General features: G+C 36.1%; 2 protein-coding genes and 1 pseudogene across 2 annotated transcripts; 2 read left to right on the forward strand and 1 right to left on the reverse strand.

Moving 5' to 3' along the window:
* Positions 1–887: 887 nt before the first annotated feature.
* Positions 888–5,259, forward strand: LOC116293113 (uncharacterized). The gene is made up of 4 exons (XM_031700515.2): positions 888–1,049; positions 1,790–1,983; positions 2,661–2,743; positions 3,284–5,259. Exons 1-4 carry the CDS (start codon positions 992–994, stop codon positions 3,384–3,386), a joined length of 438 nt encoding a protein of 145 aa, XP_031556375.2. The 5' UTR covers positions 888–991; the 3' UTR covers positions 3,387–5,259.
* Positions 5,260–5,840: 581 nt separating this feature from the next.
* Positions 5,841–21,312, forward strand: LOC116300902 (hamartin-like). The gene is made up of 16 exons (XM_089024740.1): positions 5,841–6,270; positions 6,579–6,674; positions 7,652–7,714; positions 8,229–8,373; positions 9,284–9,441; positions 9,698–9,771; positions 10,204–11,625; positions 12,443–12,489; positions 13,025–13,191; positions 13,515–13,591; positions 15,714–15,767; positions 16,054–16,150; positions 17,323–17,560; positions 18,357–18,445; positions 18,817–18,885; positions 18,968–21,312. Exons 1-16 carry the CDS (start codon positions 6,022–6,024, stop codon positions 19,148–19,150), a joined length of 3,228 nt encoding a protein of 1,075 aa, XP_088880866.1. The 5' UTR covers positions 5,841–6,021; the 3' UTR covers positions 19,151–21,312.
* LOC148904587 (5'-deoxynucleotidase HDDC2 pseudogene) lies at positions 21,271–22,544 on the reverse strand (annotated as a pseudogene).
* Between the last annotated feature and the right edge of the window lie 151 nt (positions 22,545–22,695).

A 22,695-nucleotide genomic window follows, 5' to 3' on the forward strand; every position in this document is an offset into this window, starting at 1 on the left:
GCGCCGTAAGAACAAAAGAAGTCTGAGAATCACTCGCCTAAGGCTCGTGCTTCTTGCGTGCTTTATTACTGAACGGAGCACGGAAAAAGCTGTGTTATTTGTTAATTAATTAAGTAAGGGGTATCGAGAGGTTTTTAAAAATAAAATAAAACTGTTCATTTTTCAAAAGAAAGTTTGAAAATATTTTATATCGTCATCAAAAAATAATCAAGATATTTATTTAGTTCATTTTGCATGCACAACGTTTAATTTTACTTGAGTTGATATTTCATTTCAGAAAATAAGATACTAAATAAAGTGTAAAGATGAAGTGATCATTTCACACGTTTTCTGAGGGGTTATAAAAACCTCTTTGACTGGAATTCTTTACCCCGAAAATATCTCAAAATGAGAAAATTAGTTTATTAAAAGGAAAAAGCATTATTGGGTGGCCTTTAAGTCACGTGACCTCAAAGGACTGAAAATAAATTTACCATTCGGTTCATTGCATACAAATTTGATAAAAGGGGAAAAAAACACACGACAATCCTTAATTTTAATAAACGCAAATAAGCTGTCCTACGATCCACTCAAGTGTGACCACGAGAGCGTCAACTTTGATGACGTGGCGACGGACCGTTACCCCGGCTTCCGCCTCGGAAATAATTAAATACTCAAAAACTCTCAAACACAATCCAAAAAAATTCCAAATCATTTATCATTTTGTCCTTCTCCACCTTCAAACCCCTCTCTCCCCTCTTTGTTAAAGAATTTTAGATATTAATTTATTATTAATGATGTATTAATGATACGATAGACAATATGTTGGTATGACTGTGTTGGATAACGACCGCGTGTCCCTGGATCGAAAGGACGACGTTCGCAAGGCAGGATGGGTAGTGTCTTGCAACATTCGTATTTTCTCTTCTAAAATAAGAACAAGACGTAATGGCGGACAAACGGCTACAACACTAGAAAAACACCCATTTAAACCCCTCCATGAGATTCAACCATGGCGTTTTCTACCATCAAATGCTTACTTATACTTCTAGTTATCTTCGCTTTTGAAGGTATTCCATTTACTAACGTTTTTGTTTACAATTTTTGCATATTTTCATTTAACTCTTTCGTAACGAACTTTACCTTTTTGTCTTTAATCGAAACAAACATCTTGTGCAATATTCTTGCAAAATATTACCAGTTCCGCTGGTTGATAATGATCTCGGAATAAGTTCTTGTTTAGACATGGTTTGAGGAGATCGGTTTGTTTTGAAAGGATTTTGACGGCACCTGTTCACCCTTAAAGTTGTAAGCTGAATCAGTTGTTTTCTTCCTCTCGTACTAATTGATCCAGTCTAATTTTAATTATTATCGATTCAATAACATCCTTCAAACTGATTCTTTAATCCAATTCATATATTTTTCCACTTAAATTATTTTCTATTTCACCTTAATACTATAGAACATTTTTAAATAATCAAAACTTAAACATTTGTACAATTTCGCTTTCCTGGCGCCTTTCGACTCTCATTAAGCTTATATCGTATTTCTGGATTTTTTAGATAGCCTTTTTGGTATTTTACTGTAAATATTATATATTTTCTACTGTTCACGAGAACTTAAACTTATACTACAAATGTTTAAAGCTGTAGTTATAATAATTTAATTTATTGGAACCACGTCTTCCCGTACAACAGACTGAAACTCTTCCCAACACCATCAACCTAAATTATCAAAAATCAAGATTTATAGCAAGAAATAATTACAAGAAAGTATCATGAAATAGTAGACGATATATTTTTTTTGATAGAACATCTCTTCAGTCAAGCTAAACCGACAAAACCAGCACCAAAACCAACACCAACACCAACTGCAAAACACAAAAATATAACGCACACTACATCAAGAACGTTGAACAGCACAGAGAGTAGTCATTCAGGTGGAAGCAATACTGGATTTTCATTTCCAAACAATAAAGGACTATTAAAGCGTATGCTATATGTGGTATGTATCAAAGTTGTTAGTAGATATTCAGTATGAGGACAAAAAGTGTGTGTTGGGGGGGGGGGGGGGGGGGAGAGACTAGACTAGTAGACTAGTATGCACATCACACTAAAGGTCAAGCCTTGAAAATACTCTGCAGTCCTGGAAGCAGTATTATATATCATACAGTATAGGTGGCATGTGGTTACTGTGTTTTTTATATATCACTGCTGCATAGTACAGGCTTAGTAAACTTCCAAATCTTATGTATAATACCTCTGGGCTGATTAAAGTCAAGGCACAGCTATTTCATAGATCGAACTGGAATTTAGAATCTTAGGTTTTGCATAGGGAGCAAAACTGGAGAATCTAAAGAAAAACCCTTGAATCAAGGAAGAGAGATAATCTGATACTCTGCTCACGTAATGCCATGTCTGGGAATCCAACTCAAGACCCCAGTAGTGAGAGACAAATGAATGAACAACTGCTATGCTACCCTTGATTCCTTTGAGTTGCTGGCTCAATGCTCCATTGGATCTCGTGTGAGTTGAGTTCGTTTGATGTGTTGTAATCTCCTCAACAAGAGAATTCCTCCAGGCTGCTCTGGTTTTACTCCCTTCATTCCAAGTTACACTCATGCCTTTAACATCTCAATCTTCCATTTTGAATAAATGTTTTTTTTGTGTGAATCATTACAGGCTGTTGGTTGCAGTGCATTGATAGCATTATATTTCATTGTCAAAACAATCAGAACAAAATCCAGGAAAAATAAATCAAAAAAGTAAGTTGTCCCAATCAAGTTTTCTTGACAGGAAAGCACAGCTGATGACATAGCGATGATAGTGCTTGCCTCTTATTTTCTGGGTTAACCAGTAAACCCTCCATAAATAATCAACTTCTAAATTCCAATTGGAATCCAGTGGAAGAAGAGCCACTCTGTTGAATCCACTGTTAATCCCATTATTTATTTATCATTTATTATATCATTTGTTTATATTGACCAGACTGTCGGTCAGAGTGATCCATGGTAATGTTCACAAATATACTCCTTTGTAACTTGCTGCTATAGTAACCAGTATAAATACAGTCATTCTTGTTTTGTTGTTATGGCAACCATTACCAATGTATGTAATATTGACATGGTTACCATGGTTACCCAGTTACATTGATATCTTTTGCCATTGCAATCATGTTTAACATTAATATGCCTGTATTTTGCTAGTATAGGAAAACAATTTTAAAAAATGATGATTAAATGTTTTGGTTGGAATAGAAAAAGGACAAGAAAACAAACAATTAAAATGTTAATTTAACTTCTCAGATATGGCATGATATTTTCGTCTGGAGATGTAGAGATGCAGCCGCTGGACAATGATGATGATGACGATGACATGACTGTCCTTGACAGAAAAATACGAAAATAATTGACAACCATTTTTACTCAAAATATGGGAACATTATATTAAAGACAATTATTTATTACGGCAATCGAGAGGTAGAAAAGTGTTCTCCAAGACTGTTGCTGAAGTAGACTGAAGTCTTGCTAAAACTTGGTCAGTTTTGTTGCTATGTTTATATTGGAGCACATTCAATAATTCTTTAATCCAGTCAAATAACACCAGGGCATTTTTGGTATCCACCTACCAAATACTTTAACATGGAAGTTCATTTAATTCAAAAACTCAAAAGTCTAGAAGTTTTGAAGGTTAAAGAAACCTTATTGAAAAACTCTTATATGGAATAATAATCAAAAGTTACCCTACCTGTGGGTTAATAAGATATTAGCTATTGGTGTCTGCACTGTTAGGCGATGAATTGACATAGCAGTTGCTTAATACAGTATTCTGAAAGTTTGAAAATTTGGCTGACATACATTAGCTGAAGACCAACTCCCATTTTGAGTTTGCCTTTGCTCAGTCTTAGCCTTGATATTGTATGAATGTGTTTTTTTTCTTCTTTTTTTAAGTTCCTTTGTATAGTAAGGAATATGCGATCTACAGAACAATACAAGTTGATTAAAATGCCACGGGATTTGGTTGAATAGCTGAATATTATTATAACACACATTCGAGACTAAGGCTGAGCAAAGAGAACTTGAAACTGTAGTATTGTAAACTGGAACCTTTTTGTATATTATCATATGGCAAAACATTAATTACTAAACTACGATGCGGTTATAAATGAGCATTTGTTATCAGGGGTAAATATAATGGCTGCTTAATTGCCGATATGATGATGACCAGCCATATTGGACTGTACATCATCATCAGTCAATACGACTGGTCAAGAGATAGTCGGCCAGATATTGTCAGTTAACATTATCTGGGCATTATTTTGAGTCTGTATTTTTGTTATTCAAATTCATGTTATGAAATGTACCTTAGGTTTACTGTTGTATTGTTTACTGAACATGTTATAAGAATCTTCTCAAAGTCATTAATAATTCATGAGGTCAATGACCAATTGTAGTCATGTGCACGCATCATGATACTTGATCAAAAATGGACCAAGACACTGATCAAAACACTGATCACTTTTTTTAGTCTAACGAGATTCAAGAACAAATGAAATATTATAATGAGACTGAGAAGTCAGTTAAAAACCTTGTGCTTCGTGTTTGATCAGGGCATCCAAACACCTTGAAAGAATAAAACCATTCAGCCTAACCTCCTGGTGCTTTCATCTGTTTCTCAGTGTTTGGATGCCCTGATCGATCACTCGCACTCGTTTTTGATCTATTACATCAATGCATTTCCTGCTTGTGCTATAGGTAATGGTAGGGTAGTTTAAAAATAAATAGGTCTTAAATCTTTAAAAAATTGAATCTCTAAAAGTTATTGTCAGTGCTTTTAACAATATTTTTAAAATATTGTTAATTCAAAAGGCTTGTATAGGGGTGTAATAAGACATTTTGTGAAGAAAATGTTGTCTTTTAAGGTACAAGATATTTCCTTAATTCATTAATTGATCCCCAGGCAAGATTCATAGCTTAGAATATAAAAAGCAAGGCAAAGATTAACTGGTCGAGTTCCATTATTTCAGTAAATAACAGCAAAGATTAATACAATTTCAACTTTGCTTGGGGACATCGTTCTTGATTTAGATCATTCAGATTTATTTCTACGTTGCTTCTGGATAGAGTTCTGATCTAATAGGTTCATATAAAATCTTCAAATATATCTGAAATAACCTAGAAAAGATCTTATAAAGGTTTTAAATAAATCTGAAAAAACCTTGAAAGGAAAGACCTTGTTTGGCAATCTATTTAAAATAAAACAGACTAATTCAGAAATGAAACTTGATTGTTGTTTATTTACTAATTCACTCACTCATTTGTGCATTCATTCGTTTATTCATTTGTTCACTCATTCAGTTCTACGTTGGGTTTTGATCATGAAAGTTGTAAAAAATTAATATTTTTAGGGATAGGGCATATTGATCTATGGGGATCTATTAATCATCCCAATTAATTCTATATACAATACTCTACTTACTTGTGTTAAACTGTAAGTCCCTACATTTATTGTATGAATAAATTCAGCTTTGTATGACTTTTCAAAATATCATACTTGCTGTGCCACTACTATATGCACTGCTTCTGCCCCACCCATAACCCCACCCTCCCCCCACCCCACCCCCATTCTTCTCAAATCATTTAAAAAAGTGAACTCAAATATTTCCTCAGATGGTTGTGTTCTATGTAAGGCAAATTCATTCAAATTAATATGAAAACGGAAAAGAAAAACGATTTTCCCCTTTTGGTTTTCGAGAAAAAGCGGGAATCCCGCGTGACAGACCCACAGGTCAGCAGTACGCCAAGTCCAGTCAATGCGCTGCCAGCACGTGATTAATTAAAATTCGAAATGAAAAATGGCGGATGAAGAAGAGTTGGACGTACGATGGAGTAAAGGACAAAAAACTTACTGCTATAGCTATGTGACCTTATGAACTCTAAAACCACAGACACAGCCTTTCGTCTTAATGCATGGACCTCGTATTTATCGTTTCAAATTGGTTATTTAACAGCGTACAAAGGAACAGAAACACTCTGTTCTAGAGATGAGTAGTAGTGGGCCTAGCAGTACTAGTAGTGGAAGCGAGAGCACGTCAGACAGACCTACTGAGCTCATTGCTCTACTAGACTCCGAGAATGCGGAAACAGTAGAGCAGACTAAAGCAATTATACACGAGAACCTATATAAATCTCGGGATACGAGTCTGTTAAATGCTCTGGTCGATTGCTATTTGGAAACGCGGTCACCAACTGCATTGCAGATCTTGACCAATGTGCACGAAGCACGAACACATGTAAGTCCTCTTTAAAAAATATTCCTCTCACAGATTAATAAGATAATATGCAATATTTAGTGCACTCTTAGATAATTATTTACTCACGTTTAAGACACGCTATATATGTGAAATTGTAGATATTTTTGATATTTTTGATTTTTAATGGCTTGCTTAATTAACACCTTGATTTAACGTCTTACTCAAGCTTGTACATGCAAGTTAACATTTTTTTAAATCTCACAGATCTTTAATTATTGAGTAAATAGAAGCTTAAATTTTATCATCTTTTAGCTTATTTCAATATATGTTTGTTCTTTTTATTGCAGAATTTATTTGAAAAACTCAACGATTGCCTCAGACATTGTGGCCTTCGTGGTCGTATCGATACCATGACTCTACTTGGTCACATCGTGCGAAAACAGGTAAACACAAGTTAAAACTAAACTCTATAGTGGCATTTTTCCACTATTATGTGGTTGGATAACGCCCTAAATAGATCCATACTTATTCATACACTTAATCACTATTTCTTTTCCTAAATTAAGGCCACGTATACGTAGATTGACCTTTCAACTATCTTAATTCACATCGCGTGCACGTTTTCGTGAGGTGATTTCTCAATGTTTGCGAGATTTTACTCAATGATATCCATTCCAATCGTGAGTTGACAAATAATATTCCTATAACGTGTGTGGCAATTTATCATATGATTCCAATTATTTTCAAAATTAAGTCCTTTAATTCTATTAAAAGGATAATTGTTTTCTTTAGTTCAAGTTATTATTTCCAGTAATTATAGACACGTTTTGCACATGATTTTTTTTATTGGTCTTGAAAGATAGCATAAATTCGTTAAGCAATATATAGAATCAAAACATTGCCATGCAATTAATTATTATTATTAAGTGTACTGTAGAAAAAAATATATATATACAAGAACTATTCCATTCTGTTACACCCTTAATTAGCCTCTTTTTGTTGCATTACTAAAATTTGTAACAACTCCCATGTTTAGTCTTAATATAATTTTTTTCCATCTTTTCCTTGCACATAGCTTGAAATCAGACACAAATATTGACAGAGTTGCTCAATCTCTGACTGATAAACTTCGTGTGTCATTTGACATTTACACCATACATTAGCATGCTGTACTGCATGCTTTCCTGATTTTGGAGGAGAGGGTTGGGAAAGGTTTTTTATAGTTGTATAAGGTTTGAGAGGTTCTGAGATAATTTTCTGACCTCTAAATATTTTCAGAAAAAGAACCTATATCTCAATGTACTCTTAATTAGTTTTAAAAATTTCATTGATATAATTTTTAGAAAAACATGTCTTTGAACTTAGGCAAATCTCTTGTACCAGTATTTAATATTTATTGAATATTTCATGTTTTCTATAGCCATCTTGGTTGTACAAGATAGTCAAAACACCTCTTTTTGAAACAGTCATTAAGAGTATGAAGGTAAGTTTTTGATTCTTTTAAAAAATAAACCTTTCATGGTATATCGTAAAATTCCCAGTTATAAGCTCCCTGGCCATAAGCCTGGGCAATCCTCTGATAATGCAAATATCCTTCGAGTTATAAGCCCCTTAGATACTTAGAAACCCATATAACATACAAGAGATTTACTGGGAAAATAAGTAAAAGAAAAAACATTTCTTTCCTCACTTGTGCTTATGTGGTTGTTTTGAATGATCTGCCATGTTTGTTCCCAAGGCCTAGAAAAATTATTGGTCATGATAATGGCCCAATTCATTTTAGCACAGTTATACCTCATTTCTAGTTGAACGTAACTGGTCAAAATGACCGGTAAGGCAAAGACTTGACCAGACAAGTTCCAATTCTGGCCAGATATTGTTCAATGACTGTTGGTTATTAAGAGATCTGTACTCAAATTCCCATTTACGAATGCAGTGAAACCCACCTTAATAGAATACTAATTCACTTTAATTCCCTTTCTCCTATTCCTTTCAAGAGTGAGTCGGATGTTTTGTATCTTATGAATGGTGCCCTTACCATCACCACATTGTTGCCAATCATTGCCTCCTATGTGGAATCCTGGTTGAATGATGTCTTTGATGTCTACACAAGGCTTGCTGGCTTTCTTAACAGTAGACCAGGTAAAAATTGAATTTTTTGGCTTGTTTATACCATTTACCCATTTCATGAGATTTAACGGCATCTAGATTTACTATACATTCTAAAAATCTTTACTGTACATGTATGTATTGGTAAACAAAGTAATGATACTCAAGGGAATGGTATCTTGTCTGAAATCTTAACTAATATAAAAATTGTAATATAGTGGTTAATCACGTCCTTTTTGTAATCACTACCAAATCCTGCAATCTGATTGGTTCAAAGGAGTGCGATTAATTCCCAAATGGCATCCTTAGGAGCTCTTAATCACATTCTAAAAAAATTTTTTTTTTAACAATAAAATAAAACAAAAAATTTAAAAAAAAGTTTTTTTAGATGTTTTTTTTTGTTCGCATTTAGTTCTTCTACTACATTAAACTGATTATTCTGCACTTTTTATTGTGCCTTTTTCTTGTGTATGATTACAAAAAGGATATGATTAAGTGGTAATTGAACTTCGTGTCGTGCAATTTTGGTCTCAAATCAAACTCGTGATTACAAAATCACACAACCGCGTAGCGGGAGTGTGATTTGTAATCGCGAGTTTGATTTCAGACCAAATTGCACTCCACTCAGTTCAATTACCATTATAAAACATCTGTTGGAATGCACTTCTTGCAGAAGTAGATTTTTGTGCCACAAGATGAGATTTTTGTGTACCATGTGAGAATAAGAACTCCTCTCGTCAAAAATCATCAATTCAACTTGAAGCATTATATAGTCCAGATAATCTTGCTCAATCTTCTTCCAAGTCCATTTTCTCTATCAAATGCTAGCATAAATGAATGCTACTCGAAATCTTGCGTACATAAATTTATAAATGCTACCATCAGATGGGCATTCCAAAGGAATGCGCTTTCAATAGTAAGTTTTCATTGCGTTCTGTTGCAGGCAACATTCCTGATATCTACATGTTGCACCTCCATGTGTCGGTGTATTTCTATTTTCATCGTATTTATGCCATGTACCCGAACAATTTTGTCATGTTTCTAAGAGGATATTGTCATAATAATGCGAGGAAACAGATTGTCTTTCAAACCATCATTAAGGTATGGAACACTAAATAAGTATATACAGAATACTTTTTGATACTTTTGCCAGGTTCTAATATTGTGGTAATACAGGGGTACTAATACAGGCAATGAAGTATTAAAATGAATAAAAGAAATTCCTTGTTTTAAGAGGGAAGCACTTAAAAGTCACTATCATACAAACATTTCCCCTTATTCCATGAACAAATTGAAATTTAGAAGTTGATTTTCTTGACCGTTATTCATCCTTTAATTTTTTCATTTTTTCTTGCAGCCAATGCTGGAGCATGTACGGCTTCACCCATGCCTCATTACAGAGACATCTCAGTCGGAAACTGGCAAGCACAGGTATGCCACTTTCCCTTTTTGCTTTTCTATCATTTGTTTCAGTCCATGTACAGCCCTTGAAAGTGCAAAATAATATGCCATGACTGCCTCCCTTTTTTACCCCTATTTAAAAATAATAGATGCTTCCAAACTTTACTTGAGTGAACCAAAAACAATGGATTCACAGTGCACAACCTTAGCGGTTCACTAATTTGTAGTAGTTTATTTAGATAAAGGACTACTAAGGGTTATCTGTTGGCTAGTAACTTCTCAGCTCTACTAGCCCATGAAAATAGTTAAAGTAGAGCACTGATTCACAGTTGGATTTGATAAGAAGCAACAAATTCTCTGAAGACGTCACATCAAACCCAGTCCTGAAATCAGTGATTGAGTTCATACAAATTCAGGAGATTTCTATTGAGTAGAACTTTTATGCTTTTGCAATTTCCATAGGTGGAGGAAGAAGGAGCCCCAAGACATTGTGATAGAATGTGAAAATATGTCATTGGATCCATTAGACAGACTACAGACTGATAGCAGCCTAACAACCTCTTGGACATCCCTTCACGATGCACTTGGTAATACACAAGACAAATCTGTGAACTCAGTACTCACAACATCCGAAGACCTTAACAAAGAGGTTTGCGACGTACCAATAATCAAAGAGAGGAGGATGTCTGACTCAGCAACACAAACTGGAAAGTCGTTACAAAGTGGAGATAGTGGTACTGGAAGTATACCGTTAGTGTCGTCGGAGGATTTTAATAGTGCGTGGAGTCCAACAGAGATGTGTGGGTTGTCTACCCCACCTTCTAGTCACATGTCACCAGCGACGAGTAGTCAAGATTTGGTAGCAGTACAAGCGAACCTTTCTATCTCACAATGTAGTACTCCTGGATTTGCAAGTACCCCAGGAGATTCACCGACATCATCCTTGGCTGGTGATTTGGCACAAAGTAGTCCTGCTCTACTTAAAAATAGAAAAACTTTAGCAAAGACGCTAAGTGGCAAGAGCACACCTAGTAAGACTGTAGGGCTTGACAGCCCTCTCATTCATAGAGCTTTAAATTCAATGTCAATTCAAACTAAAGCTGAAACATCAACACCCAAAACAGAGACTTTGGTAACTGATTCTAGTCATGTTTTATCGAGTCCTGAAGTCGAGAGCAGCAAGTTTAACTATGAGAGGCAAACGTCAGAGTTGTCTGTACAATCTGAGCCAATCACACCAATAGATAAATCCCTTACTTATGATTATATTCGTAATGTCAAGCCAGAACATGAGATGCAGGAGCAATTAACTTGTAGTGATCATAGTGAGACAATGGATAATGCTACCAAAGAAATAAAAAGAATTCTTAGCCAGAACGATTTTGCTTCGTTGCAAAATGCAGAATCGCCTGTCAACCCTCCACCAAGTCTAGATGCATCCCTGGTGTCAAACAGTAATTTCTCGTCTAATGGTATCTTATCTCAAGGACTGCAGCATATTAACTTGTCGAATCATAAATTCACAATTGGTATGTCCGATGATGTTGAGAAAAAAATGAAGGATGTTTCAAAACATGCACTTGAAGAACCGAATCTCATGCCTTATAAGAGTGAAAGTAAGAATACTTTAGTATCTCACAGTTCTGAGATATCTGAAGGCTCAAGGACTTGTTTGGTCACTCCCACACCACAGGACGACCACCAGAATTCATATAATTCTGAGACTTTAGCTATGCTGTTAAATCAAAAGGGGCAATACCCTGGAGCAAGACACGAACAGGATGACGATTATAAGAGATGTTTATCTCCTAGGCCAACACCTATCGAGTTATTAGATAATTATATTCAAGTAGGATCAGGGGTTCAATTAAATGAGCTATCTAGGTAGGTGTAGTTACCATAGAAACCAGTTACCATGGTAATATTATATGAATTTCATCAAAAGGTAAACATTGCCAACCATTAGGGATAAAGGGATAGTTCTGTTTATTTTATGATCCATAGACAACTGCGTTAGATTTTGTGGCCCAAATTACCACTATTAAAAAGGACCCAATATCAATTCTGTGGCACACCACAGGCATTTTCCAACTGCGTTAGATTTTGTGGCCCAAATTACCACAATTAAGAAGGACCCAATATCATTTCTGTGGCACACCACAAGTATTTTCCATTAAAATGAATGTTTCAATTTATTTTTACTATTCCCAAATTGCTGCCGTTAAAAGAAACAGGTAATCCACAACCGACAGAACAAAGCCTGGGAGTGGATGAACAAACAATGAATGGTGAGATAAAACAAAGAACGCAGCTCACATGTAGAACAATACACATTGTTCACCATAATCCATGCTTTCTTTGTTTTTGTTATTTTGTCCAATTCCAAGCTTCGTTCTACCAGTGGACACCGACCCAAAGAAACCCAAGATCATCCTGTGGCAAACCACAGGTACCAGAAATTAACAGTGGTCAATTCTTGTTATCTCATCTTTTTCTTCTGCTAGAAATTACCATTATTTAACTTTTACTGACAAAAAAGGGCCAAACATTGTTACTGTGGTATACCACAGGTGTAAACTTTTGATTTTTATTTCTCTCATAATGTAACTGACAGGCAAAATTGCATATAACAAGTATATAGCCACCCATCCTGTGGACCAAATTCAAGATATTAAACAGATTTTATATTTTAATTTTGTAGAATATCGCTTGTAAGCTCTCCTGAAACTGATTGGACTCATTTTGGAGGTAAAAAAAAGCTTGTTTATCATAATGTTCAGGGCTTAAAATAATGGTCCAATGTCTTCCCAGAATTGGAAATCCAGAATTGGAAATGAATTGTCCTGTCAAATCTTTGCCTTGCCGGTCATTTTGACCAGTAATGTTAAGCCAGAAACGAGGTATGGGCGATCTAAAACTAATTTGGCCGTTCATCATGACTGGTGACTTATCGGCTGTTATTTTAAGCCCTGATGTCACATACCACATTCTTCTTTGACTGGAGGATTCAAAACAAAGATGATTTCGATTCTTTTGGAGGGGTACTACTGTCAGTTGCCTAGAAAACCAGTACCCTTTACTCATATTTCTTGAATTCCAAAGGGGATGATGAGCCAGCTAGCCCGTTCCCCTGCTTAAACACTATGTCATATAACTAACATTTTACTAGTGTTCTTTACAGCCTTCATTGCCTTATGTGCCTTCTGGTGTGGGGAGCTGTAAATAAGTTTTCTCTACTGGAAAAAAATTATATTCCAACTAATATTAATCCTTTTATGACCAGGTGAAGCCCCTGTGGATGAGATTACAATTTTGCGTGGTCAAATCCAGCTACTACACTTTCAGTTGTTGTATGAGAGACACAAGTGTTACCAGCATGCCATACGTAACAGACGTCTTATCGGCAAGACATTCAAAGCTGTGCAGTATGAAGAAGAACTTCTGGCCATTGTAAGACATACTTAATCAAATACCTATTGACTATTAATGATGATGTTGGTGATAACGGTGCTGCTGCTGGTGATAATGATGGTGATAATGATGATGTTGATGATGGTGCTGGTGATGGTGATGATGATGCTGGTGATTATGATGATGGTAACTGCTGATGATGTTGGTGGTGGTAGTGTGCTGTAACAGCTGAAGGTGTAATCTAATTGCTGATGATATTGAAGGTTTTGCTGCTGTGTCTAGTAATTATTAAAAAAAACAATAATGATAAATGTATAAAGCTAACATTTACAAAAATGTTATCGTACATTTAATTTGCACAGAAAGACCATCTCAGGTTACAAGAGGAAAAAATGAGAGAATTGACAGAATCTTTGATAAAACAAACTGAAGATAACAGGTACATGATTGTATACACATACAGCTATTTCAGAAAATGATTGTGAAGGTTTTGTTTCAGGCTGCATACCAAGCCTTATTTGAAGTATTTCGATGGACATACCATACTACGATTTGCAATCTACCGTGAAGCGTGACGCGCCAAACTTGTTAACTCGTGGATACGCGAAGCATAGAAACGAGTTATTGTGAGGGGTCTGAATATGCAAATGTGTCACTCGCTCACTCACTCACTCACTAAGATGCTAGCAGATCGATAATTAAACGTTTGTCGATCGTCTTACGTCATCCGATTACGAATGTTACACGACTCTAACAAGCACAAAGCTCTTATACAATATAGATCACTTATGATATTTATATGAGGAAACGAAATGCTCATGTTCCATGTGGGATACATTTCTATCACTTGTAGACGCCGTGGGGGCCCACTGTGCATGCGCACACTCGCACATAGTTTTATCTTCGAATTATTCATATTAAAAGAATCAAGGAAAGATGCAATTTGAAGTAAAATTATACAATTAACGCCTGAAATAAAATTTCAATGAGTTAGACCTTTTTTTCTGATGTATTTTAAAAAAGTAAACAAAAACGCTTATTAGGTACGACGTCAACATTTCGATTTCAGACTGAGACTCGTAGATCGAGCCGGTTATCGAAAAAATTAATTAGAACTCAAGAAGAGAGTCTGATTTCAAGCTCTGGAGGACTTTATTTTCCATAGGGACAGCTCAAAGTCACGGCAGTATTCAGCAATAAAATCTCATAAACTCGATCGAGAGAAGTCTTATTATTACTGATCAACAGTTGTATTTACTAAAGTAAACTTCTTAAGAAAATAATCAATGTAGATGTATACGTAGATCGTAGAAAAAATAACAAAAGACGAAAAAAAGACCAATTCCAATGGAGTTTTGAAGGAAGTTCGGCCAGTTTTGTCATTTAAATAAGCCGTTCTGAATAAAAAGTAGATTGATCGCCACGCATTACAAGATTACAAACAGCCGAAGCAATGCTCAGATTGTATGTTGAAATGTGCGAAGGTCTAACGAGAATTCGCTACAATAAATAATCATTAATTTACCGACTTGGATGAAGGCAAAATAAATAGCATTTATAAACGCATTTCTATAAAATATTTGCTCAGTTCACAGTGTAAATAAATAGTTTCATCCGAAACAAATGTAGGAGCCGTGACCATTGAAGGTCAAGATAAGTAGTAATGTAAATCAACACGCATAACTCAATGCTTTATGTTTATCGTCCCGATCGGCCGATTATCTTGTATATTCAGTTTTTGAGCTCGTAGGTCGAATGTTTGCTGGAATAAAACACACAGCCCGCCTTTGAAATTAAAAACAGAGAAAGCGTTTTCAAATAAATCTTTTTCAATTATACTCTATACTTGACTCAGTTGACTCTATCGAAGTCATAGTCGAAGTCGTCTTTCGTATTAATTGAAGTTCAGACAATTAATTCATCACAGAAATCGCTTTCAAACTCAACAAAATAGGGAAGAACTAGGTGTTAAAAGGAAAATAAAAAGGACGATTACTCATCTTACTAGATAAATTGAGTATTCAAAATATTAAATCGAGCGAAGTATTTGGAATCCTTTGAGAATGTCAACAAGCTGAGGGCACAGGAAGACCAACCTAAATATTCGAAAAGTGCAACAAGTATCCACGAGTTCGCCTAAGGGCCTTTGATTTTTATAAGTTATGTCTTGTTTTTATAAGTTATAAAGTTTCGCATGTCAAACTTGACAGTTATTTGTACCAAACGTCTGGGATATAACTTATATAAACAAGTTTGGCGCGTCACACTTCACGGTAGATTGCAAATCGTAGTAATATCACAACGTTATAAAATTTTCTTTATCTTTGTTTGTGAAATTTTCCAGTATATTTTCTTGTGGGCACCGACATTCTTCACATATGTAATACATTTCAAGCTTGGCAAGCAGCAAGCACGATGTTGCATGCAATAACACCTCCACAAATTGTTTGCCTACAGACATCTCGGCTTTCATGTTATTTATGCGAGCTGAGTTTCTCATTATTTCGTTATTACTTATTTTACACATCGTATTCATTTGATGTTCTTATCATTAACTCCAGTAAATTCAAGGAAATAACTTCAGGATGGGATAACCAACAACAAACACAACTGAGGTAGGTCACTAGTGCAATAGACGGGTGAGCTCAGGTGCAATGTTTTCCTGTTTCAGACCATTATAGTCATTCCTTAGAGTATCATTTGTTTAATAGTTGTGTGCCATAATTGCACATGAGAAGACGCGTCATGATTATGAATAAAACTTTTTCTCAAGGGAATGACGCATGCTCTCAAATGGGAAAACATAACGCCTGAGCTGAGGAGATCTATTTAGTGATAACATGAGACAAAATTGAATGAAAACATTCCTTTCAAATTGAGCATCCATTTTTTTTTTACTAGAAATCTGCTAAATGAAAATGCTAAGCTACAACATGACAAGAAGATGCTAAACGACACTCTGGAAAATCAAAAAAAAGAGCATGAATCTTTACAAATGGTAAGACATGTGACTCTATTAGAATAGATTTTGCACACGTTTTGTGTAATATGCCATCAGTGTCATAGAAACCAAGGATAGGATATGATTTCCTTAAGTATGGGTAAAGCAGCCCTGGGGGGGGGGGGGGGTACTCCGCCAGGATTTGGGTAGGGGTGTTCCACTGGGATGCTGAAAGGGGTACCCTGTTTATGACAAAAAAATCAAATTTGTAAACCCTGTTCATGACAAAAGATATAATTAATTGCACTGAGTTCCTGTTTCAATTATCATGTCATCTCACGTATCGTTTTTTTACGACCATGGTAACCAGTTTCAGTCAATACGAAAGTAGAAATCCTGAATATGACAAGAAACTCAGGAAGAATTTGGACCTTGAGTGAAATTCCATACCCTGTTTATGACAAGAAGCTCGAAAAACCATACCCTGTTCAGCGGATCATCCCCGTATAGTCCATATATGGAGTACCCCTCCCCCCCCCCCCCCCGCCGGGTAAAGCTGTCAACATTTGACCTCAGAATGTCCTTGTCTCATCCTGTAGACATAACTCTTACACCCTGTGGACACACTCTTGAATCCTATTCCCAGCTTTCAACTCGGACGTCAATTCTCCCAGATACTGTAATTCCCCAAAGGCAAGGCTCCTGCCCTTGGTGGGTGAGGTATAAATGACAGAATCAACTCTAACTTCTGTTTGTTTGGTCATTAAGTGTTACTATGTGATATTTTAAGAAACATAAACAGTAACAAATGCAGCAAAACGATCCATATACAGTCCTTTGACTAAACGTTGTTGTTTGATCGGCTTCATCCCTACGGGCCTAGACCGAAAAGGATCATTGGGATAATTAATTCACAGTTACTAGCTGCTGCATATGTTATCTAACACGACTTGAGCTTGCTGTTTTCGATCCCATTTAATTTGCTAAAACCATGCCTCGAGCATACGGCCAAGATTTAAACTGGCGAGCAGTTTGGATGATGCAAGTTCTGGGTAATTTACCCATTATCCTTTTCGGTCTAGGCACGTAGGGATGATCCGATCAACGACAACGTTTAGTCAAAGGACTGTATGTCTTGATGTTTTCATATGAAAGGCCAATCTCGGATTGATTTCTTTATGTATGATAAATCTTTGCATAAAGGCAACACCAATTTCTATTTGTTGCAGAAACTACACCAGTGTGAGTCCAAGATATTCACCTTACAAAATGAAATTGACTGCATGAAGCCCAAACTTACCGAAAAATCTCAACTGAAGTCAGAAATAGAGAGGCTAATAAAAGAACTTGTGATAATGGGTGAACTGAATCAGCACCATAAGGATATGATGGAGAAGGCGGCTGTTGATAAGGGAAAGAAACCTGAAGCTAGCTTGCAGTTTTATGCTTGTCAAAAAGAGTTAACAGGTAAGGATGAAATAGTTACTTTATATTGAAACTGTTAGCTTTTACTGTAGAGCATCATCATGCTTTGAAGCCAAAATGATACCACAATGTGTTGCATTTTATGACTGGAGCTGTTGCAGTAATTTACTTAGGGGATCCCCATTTTTTGGACTCCAAAATATACCACAATGCATTGTATTTTATGACTGGAGCTGTTGCAGTGATTTTTTTTTAGAGGACCCCCATTTTTTGGACTCCAAAATATCCCACAATGCATTGTATTTTATGACTGGAGCTGTTGCAGTGATTTTTTTTAGAAGACCCCCATTTTTTGGACTCCAAAATATCCCACAATGCATTGTATTTTATGACTGGAGCTGTTGCAGTAATTTACTTAGAGGATCCCCATTTTTTGGACTCCAAAATATACCACAATGCATTGTATTTTATGACTGGAGCTGTTGCAGTGATTTTTTTTAGAGGACCCCCATTTTTTGGACTCCAAAATATCCCACAATGCATTGTATTTTATGACTGGAGCTGTTGCAGTGATTCTTTTTAGAGGACCCCCAATTTTTGGACTCCAAAATATCCCACAATGCATTGCGTTTTATGACTTGAACTGTTGCAGCAATTTACTTAGAGGACCCCCATTTTTTGGACTCCAAAATATCCCACAATGCATTGCATTTTATGATTGGAGCTGTTGCAGTGATTTTTTTTAGAGGATCCCCATTTTTTTGGATCCATTATATAACATTTTGAAAGGTTTTAATGTCAAGATTAACCCTTTTTTGGGCTTCATATTTATTTTCAGCCTCTAAGCAAATGGTAAGGAAACAGAAAACTGAAATAGAAGCCTTGCACTCAAAGGTTGCAGAACTGGAGAAACACTTAACAAAAAAGGTATAAAATTCAATAGTATTGTAAAACATATTTTTAAAATTTCAAATTTTACATCTGGAAGAAATTAACTAGGTTTTCTTTACTGGGGTGGGGTGTGGGGAGTGATAATGGCGCTGTGGAATCCCCCCATACTTTTTTAAATAGTTTTGGCCTTCCCCCTTACACTCTTTACTCAGTAAGAAATTCATTTCCTTCCTATCAAGTCAACTAGGTGCTAGCTTTTGCCAAAATAAAAAGGTTTGAGCCTTAACATAAATTTACATTTTTATTGGTGACCCTCGCCTCTGAATTCCCAACCCCACCCCCCTTAATAACAGCGCTGTACCTTTCCTTATTTAACTTACCAGTAACGTTTCTATGTGATATTTCAGGATGTTGAAATGAAGGAGTTTAGAAAGTTTTCTGAGGGCTTGAATGGAATTTACTTGGCTAAACACAAGGTAATTTGATCAAAGTATATAAAATTCTAGTATACAGATTTTCAAACTTAGCTAACTTTATCTGGTTTGTTTTCATTTTCAGGCATTAGAAGAAAAATATACTGCACAGAAAAAGATCAACCAAACTCTAGAGGCTCATATACTTAATTTACAACTTGCTCTAGAAGATACAAAACATGAAAACACGACGCAGGCAGCAGCCAAGACTAAAACTAAAGCAACTACAGCAACAAGTCCAATTCAAGAGGAAACGTCTAGCGGTTAGGAACCATCTCACGGCACTCCTACTGGCAACCTAAAAACTTCACATTGAAGTATAGTAATAGTATAGAATGCGACCCCTTGGTGCTGAAGTTGTTGATAGGTTCTTAGTAGGTTGTTGTATAGATGTTGGTAGCTTGTGTTTATGGTGTCAGTAGGCTGATAGTGGCACGTTGGTAATGTGTTGGTGGGGTATCAGAAGCTGGTTGTTGATAGGTCATCGTTGGGGTGTTGGTTGTTGTGTTTAAGGTGTCAGGAGGTTGGTAGTGGCACGTTGGAAATGTGTTGGTAGGGTATCAGAAGCTGGTTGTTGGTAGGTCATCGTTGGGGTGTTGGTTGTTGTGTTTAAGGTGTCAGGAGGTTGGTAGTGGCACGTTGGTAATGTGTTGGTGGGGTATCAGAAGCTGGTTGTTGGTAGGTCATCGTTGGGGTGTTGGTTGTTGTGTTTAAGGTGTCAGGAGGTTGGTAGTGGCATGTTGGAAATGTGTTGGTAGGGTATCAGAAGCTGGTTGTTGGTAGGTCATCGTTGGGGTGTTGGTGGTTGTGTTTTTAAAAGGTGTCAGTAGGTTGATAGTGGCATGTTGGTAATGTTTTGGTAGGGTATCAGAAGCTGGTTGTTGGTAGGTGTCAGTAAGTTGATGGTGGCATGTTGGTAAGGTGTCCTAAGGGTGTCATCAGGTTCTTAGTAGGTTGTCAGTAAGGTGTTTTTAGGGTGTCAACAGGTTGTCAGTAGGTGGTCTGTAGGATAAACATAGGATATAATGATAAGCTATTGGCCTATACTTAACAGTAATTTGGAGTCCATTTCCTAACTGTTACTATTATTTATTTTAGATATATTTTTATATCTAAAGTAATACATATTCATGGCTTAAATTAAAGGGCTTGATAGAAATAGAATACAGTAAATAAGACAAAGTTGAAACCATACTCATTGAAAATTTTAACTGACTTCAAAAAAAACTTTTTTTGCAATATCTTGATAAGTATTTTTGAATTATTGTTCATGAATTTAAATCTCATTGCAATTCTATTGCCCTTACAAGTTTGGAAAAAAACGGGCAAAATAGGTTCATGGTATGCTGATCAAATTTGAGAGGGTTTAAAAGAAATTAAAATAAAACTGCTTGTAATCTTTTGCCTTGAATAGACCTCTTTAGTTCGGGCATGTTTTCCCATTTCATACCAAGTGTCATTCCCTAGAGTATCGTTCCTTTGTTTAACAGTTGCACATGGGAAACACATGAATATAGATACAACTCAAACAAAGAATTTTATTCTGTAGGGAATGACACATGGTTTGGAATGGGAAACATTACACCAAAGGTCAAATGCGTTGACTGGTGACCACCTTCCTGATAACTGCAAGGCACATCTACATCTCATTTTTTTTGTTACATAAAATACTCTGAATTTTTTTCTGACACACACATTACTACAGTAGAGACCACAGTGAATAGAGGCTTTGCACCATCATGTAATGGCAGCCATGACGGGAGTCGCAACAACTGAAAACATTATGCCCAAGCTAAAGAGGTCAACTTTCAAGAATGGTTAAACTAATCTGGGTATATGATGGTATGGGGTGTTGTAGTGGTAGTGATAATGAATTAACCACCTTTGTGGTCTTGGATTGGATTCCTGGACTCGGTATCACATGTGAGCAGAGTTTGTTAGGTCTCTCTTGAAGGGATCAGTCGGTGAATCCATATTCCATGTGGAATGAATTTTAGTGGTCTCTCATGATCAGCTGGTTGTATTGAGGGACAAACAATCAAATGTTTAGATGAATGAATTTACTGAAAAATTTCATTAGGGAACTGAAAAGCAAGGGCGGAACCAGGGAGGGCAAATGGGGGCTGAAGTCCCCCTTCAGCAGAAAAAAACGATGCTTTTTTACATTGTTTTCCGTTGTGTTGACGGAAGAAACTCAATTAGCCCCCCTAAACTCAATTAGCCCCTACAATTTTGGCTGGATCCACCCTTGAAAAGACTTTAGTTACTAGCTGCAATGGTAATGGTAGAGGTGTGCAATGTTAGCTCATAGTTTCAGCTTTGTTATATTAGAAATAAAAATAAATAATAGTAATATAATTTAAGATATTTTAAAGATTAGACATACAATAAATGTGTATGCTTAATTTATTAAACTTGTTACTACACCAACATGGATATAATCAGGTGGATTCCTTTTGTTGCTTCTTGTCTCTAAAAGAAAAATCCCAAGGGATTAATGGGTTGTAACCACATACATGTAGGATGGGTTCTATATTAGGGTACTTATTACTATCCCAAAGACACCTGTTTAGATCGGTAAAATAGAAAATGAAAACGTTTGATCCTTGTGTTTGCATTTGCATTCATTATATTTACACTTTCTGAGAAAAACCTTTTTTTTCAAAAGGAATACGAGAATAAGGTGGTTAGCTTACTAAGGATAATACTGATAAAGTTGAGCAATAGACCTCTTTGGCTCTGACGTAATTTTTCCCCATTTCAGACCACATGTCATTCCCTAGAGTATCATTTCTTTGTTTAAGGTTTGCACCCAGTTGCACATGAAAAGACACATGAATATGGATACAGCTCAAACAAAGAATCTTATTCTCAAGAGAATGACACATGGTCTGAAATGGGAAAACATTACCCCAAGCCGAAGAGGTCTATAGCCATGCACCTCTGGATCCACCCCTGACAGAGTCAATTCAGAGCAAAGAAACAAGATAAATATTAAAGTTTAAAAATAATTTGCAACAAATATTGAATGCTTTAGAGTACACGTTATTTACTTCCATCTATGTTTTCGTTCCTTGTCTTATTCAGTTCGTCCACCCATCCTTTAACAAGAGGGTGCTGAAACTTCCCTTTTGTACTATCAAAAAAATCCTGCAATCGTCTAGGCTGATTCTCCTCACTTTCATACTCATGTGCTTGCAAAACCATCTCAAATCTATCTACATCTTTGACAAAATTCGCTTCTGGAGTCTTCTGATATTCATATTCTTCCCAAAGTTCGTACAACTCTCTGCCAGCTTGTTCGCCAGCAAGTTCAGCTAGTTTCTCCATTGCCTCTTTCTCCTTACGGTGTTTCTCATCTTTACTAACTCCGTCTGAAGGAGTAAGATCTCCTACTATACATTCAGCCATATCATGGGCTAACGCGAGTTTGATACAATGGTCTTTGTTTAGTTTTGCAGCAGTATCGTCGGTTGTTACACCTCCAAGTAGAAAACATATAATAGACATGCGGTACATGTGATCTGAGACACTTTCCGGGGACTTAACACCACGTTGCACCCATCCTGTCCTTTTCGTGGCCTTTAACTTCCCAATCAACGTCAAAAATTTCAAAATATCACTCATTGTTTGAAGTAGATACGAGAAAATAGCAAAATTAGAAGAAAAGGAATCGAGAAAGCAGAAAACTACCAGACGTTCCTCGCCTTAAGTCGAAAAAGATTGGGCACTAGATAAATTTTGAGCATCTTTATCTCAAATTTTGAGCATCTTTATCTCAAATTATGAGCATTTTTGACAAATTTGGTTTTA

The sequence above is a fragment of the Actinia tenebrosa genome, unplaced genomic scaffold (genome assembly GCF_029948245.1).
Source record: "Actinia tenebrosa isolate PJP-AT-01 unplaced genomic scaffold, QUT_ActTen_1.0 PGA_scaffold9__36_contigs__length_13948895, whole genome shotgun sequence".
NCBI classification, from domain to species: domain Eukaryota; kingdom Metazoa; phylum Cnidaria; class Anthozoa; order Actiniaria; family Actiniidae; genus Actinia; species Actinia tenebrosa.